Source organism: Copadichromis virginalis, linkage group LG3 (genome assembly GCF_057382275.1).
Source record: "Copadichromis virginalis isolate Kocher_CV1m ecotype Utaka linkage group LG3, C_Virginalis_male_GT1.1, whole genome shotgun sequence".
NCBI classification, from domain to species: Eukaryota; Metazoa; Chordata; class Actinopteri; order Cichliformes; family Cichlidae; genus Copadichromis; species Copadichromis virginalis.
The window spans coordinates 20,266,711-20,270,524 of record NC_140620.1 but is presented as its reverse complement, the minus strand read 5'-3'; the positions used below and the strand labels follow the sequence as shown (position 1 = coordinate 20,270,524).

Genomic DNA, 3,814 nt, shown 5'->3' with positions numbered 1-3,814 from the left:
ATGGCGGAGTCCATGAGGAAGTTTCACCTGATTCTCTGTAAGATCAGGGGCGCCGCTGGTGTGCGCGAGTAAAATTTAAGATTAAGCTTATACCAGGGAATCGCATCTGTAACCGGAAGGTCGCCGGTTCGATCCCTGGGCTCTCTGTCCTGGTCGTTGTGTCCTTGGGCAAGACACTTTACCCTACTTGCCTACTGGTGTTAGCCAGAGGGGCCGATGGCGCGATATGGCAGCCTCGCTTCTGTCAGTCTGCCCCAGGGCAGCTGTGGCTACAACTGTAGCTGCCTCCACCAGTGTGTGAATGTGAGAGTGAATGAATAGTGGTATTGTAAAGCGCTTTGGGTGCCTAGAAAAGCGCTATATAAATCCAATCCATTATTATTACTCCCTGGTTCCAAAGTCAACAATCAACAGACTTTCACGGGATTATCACTTCACACTGACGATACATTTCTATGTAAATGGCCTGCATTTGTATAGCACTTTTCTAGTCCATAGGACCCCAAAGCGCTTTACACTACATTCAGTCATTCACCCATTCACACACACATTCACACACTGGTGATGGCAGCTACATTGTAGCCACAGCTGCCCTGGGGCGCACTGACAGAGGCGAGGCTGCCGGACACTGGCGCCACCGGGCCCTCTGACCACCACCAGTAGGCAAACACGGGGTTAGTATCTGGCCCAAGGATATTTGGCATGCAGCCAGGAGGCAGCCTGGGATTAGTGCTGATTAGTGGCTGATCTGCTCTGCCACCTGAGCTACAGCCACCCCGGAAAGCTGGAGGAGGGTTACACACTATTTCTGTGTGGAAAGCTATATTTAAGCTACATTTAAAAGAATATACTTCATATGCTGTATAAGACAGGAAACGCAAAAGAGTATGTTGTAATGTGGTGCAATTTTGTTGGCATTGTCCCACAACGGATGAATTGAAAACAATACCGTGCATGCTAATTAAGTATTAATGTGTGTCAAAATAATGGGCAGGCCAGTGTTTAAGGTTTAAAAGATGATAAAGATGGAGTGTCTGGACTGACACTTGGAGATGACTTCTAGTTTTGAACTTGCATTTTTCCACCTGTATTGGCTTTGAATGCTGGGAACATTCCAGTCATTTGATGATCATTATATGTTTTTATTTGGGAACAGATTCCGATTGTCCATGTGTGAAGTGACATCATAATTATCAAGTAGAAATAAAATATGGCTGCTTATCCAGTAAGATTCCAAACAGGCAGGTGTTTGAGCACCATCTGGGGTCTGTCTGTGCACTAATGCTATAAAGGTGATGTGTATCTCTGTTCATGCTCCAGCATAAATTTGTATACATTTTAGTGAAAATCAGGATCACATCATTTTACTGCTTTATATAAATCAGCTAATTAGAACTTTAAATATCAAAATAAGCAAATTCATGAAAAAAAACATTAACAAGCAAAGAGAATAGAGAGAAATAAAAACAGCTTTAATTACTGAACTTCCAAATATTCAGACTGTCACGATTTGCATCTGTATTATATTAGTAATCCTTCCAGAAACAAAGGGAAGTTTGATTTTTGTGTAGTATAATTTATTATTATTAAAAAAAAAAATCATAATTTGTGGAACTTTAACAAACAGAGAACTGAAGTGACCAAAGGGTTGATTCCTTACATCTTGTTATGGATGCTTCATTGCATCATAACTTGCACTGGTTTATACCACAAACATCAGATGATGACACACTCTCTCTGCTAACTCATCACAAAGGGATGTGTCAAGTGTCAAGTTAGTACAAGTTAGTACAAGTGGAATGGAAGCACAACAGTTCTCTTATTTTTTTTTCTCTCTGCATTGTCCCATTATCCGTTCTGTGGTAAACTCAGTTTAAAGTGAACATACTGTTTGAATTATTGAATTAAAATTATTTTGTTATAATTTTTTGAACAAACAGTATATTTCATAAAACATTTCTGGCAGTGTTTCTCTGACATCCACTTTCACTTGAAGGTGGGAATTGTGACACTGTGGCCATCTCTCCCAAGATGAATCCCTGAGTAGTGACAGAGCATATCATTTTTTAACATGGTTCTCTCGTTCTTGTAGGCTGCTGCGCTTTTTAAAAAAAAAATGAAATTGCACAACATGCGCATATATCCTCTGGTATGTCACGTGCTTTTCCATATTGTATATGGTGGACTGCCATAAACAAAAATGCCAGGGTCATTTTTTGGTCCCAATCCAGCCCTGGCTGAGACACGCTGACAGTAACAGTAGAAAATGAACGTTTGGTAACAAAATGAATGAGCCAAATCAGAAAGTGCTTTATTTTAAAGCATGTGTCTCTTCTGGTCCCCTGTGGGGTTTTTCCACAAAGCATATGAAGAAATTGTAACCAGTTCAGCTCTATTTACAAAACACGTCATCACTTATACAGACATAAAAAGCTCTATAAACAGGGTTTAGTATGTTGAAGTTCATAGTTTAACATACAGTACTAGATGTGTTTAAAACAAATAAAGTGAATATATCATCAGGAACCTTTTTTTTCTCTCAGCATCAGCTCATCATCTGTCATGTGTTCTGAGTTTACAGTGAACATGTTGTTTGAGTTGAAGGTAGAAATGAAGGTATTTTCAAAAAACTATAATACTATATCGATCTTTAGTTTCATTTTCCTGTCATTGTTTGTCTTCATCTCATCCAGATGTTCCAGCCAAACGAGGAGAAGAGATTATTCTGGAGTGTTATGGTCCCAAAAATGCTAACACCAGACTATTAAAGTGGTACAAATCTGACGTGAAGTCAGACTTTTATCTTTTCTACTTCAGAGATGGAAAGTCTTATGAAAACTATCAGTATCCACATTTTAAAGATCGAGCGAAGCTGAAAGATCCAGAGATGAAGAGTGGAGACTTTTCTGTGATTCTCAAAAAGGTCACCATGAACGACACTGGAAGATATGAATGTTATGCTGGATACAACGATCAGGGACCTCAACTTATAAACATCACCAACCTGAAGGTAGAAGAAGAAGGTGAGTGTGAAGTTGAGCTGCTTCCTGGTTGTTGATGTTTGTTTCTAAAGATGTTGTTGATGAGACTTTGTAGAAAGCAGCTGGTCTGAGTGATGTGATCAGAGTGCAGTAGATAATGTCTGACAGCAGTTTGAAGAGGAAATGGATTCTGTTCTGTTCTTCACTCATCACCTACCTGACAGCTGACACCTCACACCTGTTTCTCACCTGCAGGTCAGACAGGAGGACTCACAGAGGATGGAGGGAAGGAGGCAGGAGGGAAGGAGGGTGGAGGAGAGAAGAGTGGATCTGTTGGACTGATAGTTGGTCTCTCAGTTCCTGCTGTGCTTGTTGTTGGTGTTGGTGTTGGTGCTGTTTTTTTCTACAGAACATGTAGACGTAGACAAAATCAAGATTACCAGCCCCCTGTGGATCAGGGGGTTTGAAATTCCATCAGTGGCTTCCAAACTGAACCGTGAGTCCTGCTGCTTGTTTCAGATTCATGAAAAGCCAGTTCAACATTCAGAGTGACTGATGTTGGTCCAACAGTGGACTCAGATAGTACAATTTCAGTTTTTGTTTTTGTTGCAGTTGTTGGTGTTTTGATCAACATAAGATATAAAGAACAACGTTAGGACTCACATGGCACTGAACCACAGAGACAAATGTTTGAGAACGTTCTGTGGCTGAATTGTGAATCTCCTGCTGATGAAGATGGAGACAAAAATGATATGAAAACAGACAGCTGTCACCAACACGCCACAAGGATCCCTGATGTCACTTTGACACTTGAGAAGGAACTGCTTCATCAA

The 3,814-nt window shown here is 40.6% G+C and overlaps 1 protein-coding gene across 1 annotated transcript; it reads left to right on the top strand.

Moving 5' to 3' along the window:
* On the top strand, window positions 1-3,477 carry LOC146713298 (uncharacterized). Its single transcript, XM_085437845.1, has 3 exons — window positions 1-58; window positions 2,655-3,023; window positions 3,237-3,477. The coding sequence occupies exons 1-3, from the start codon at window positions 1-3 to the stop codon at window positions 3,446-3,448; spliced, it is 639 nt and encodes a 212-aa protein (XP_085293971.1). The 3' UTR covers window positions 3,449-3,477.
* The last annotated feature ends 337 nt before the right edge of the window (window positions 3,478-3,814 follow it).

Bases quoted from the DNA above. Each gene is read 5' to 3' on its own strand.
- LOC146713298 (XM_085437845.1), top strand. From the start codon at position 1: ATGGCGGAGTCCATGAGGAAGTTTCACCTGATTCTCTGTAAGATCAGG. The intron at 59-2,654 runs GTGTGCGCGAGT...ATCGATCTTTAG, and splicing joins TAAGATCAGGGGCGCCGCTG to TTTCATTTTCCTGTCATTGT. The intron at 3,024-3,236 runs GTGAGTGTGAAG...TCTCACCTGCAG, and splicing joins CCTGAAGGTAGAAGAAGAAG to GTCAGACAGGAGGACTCACA.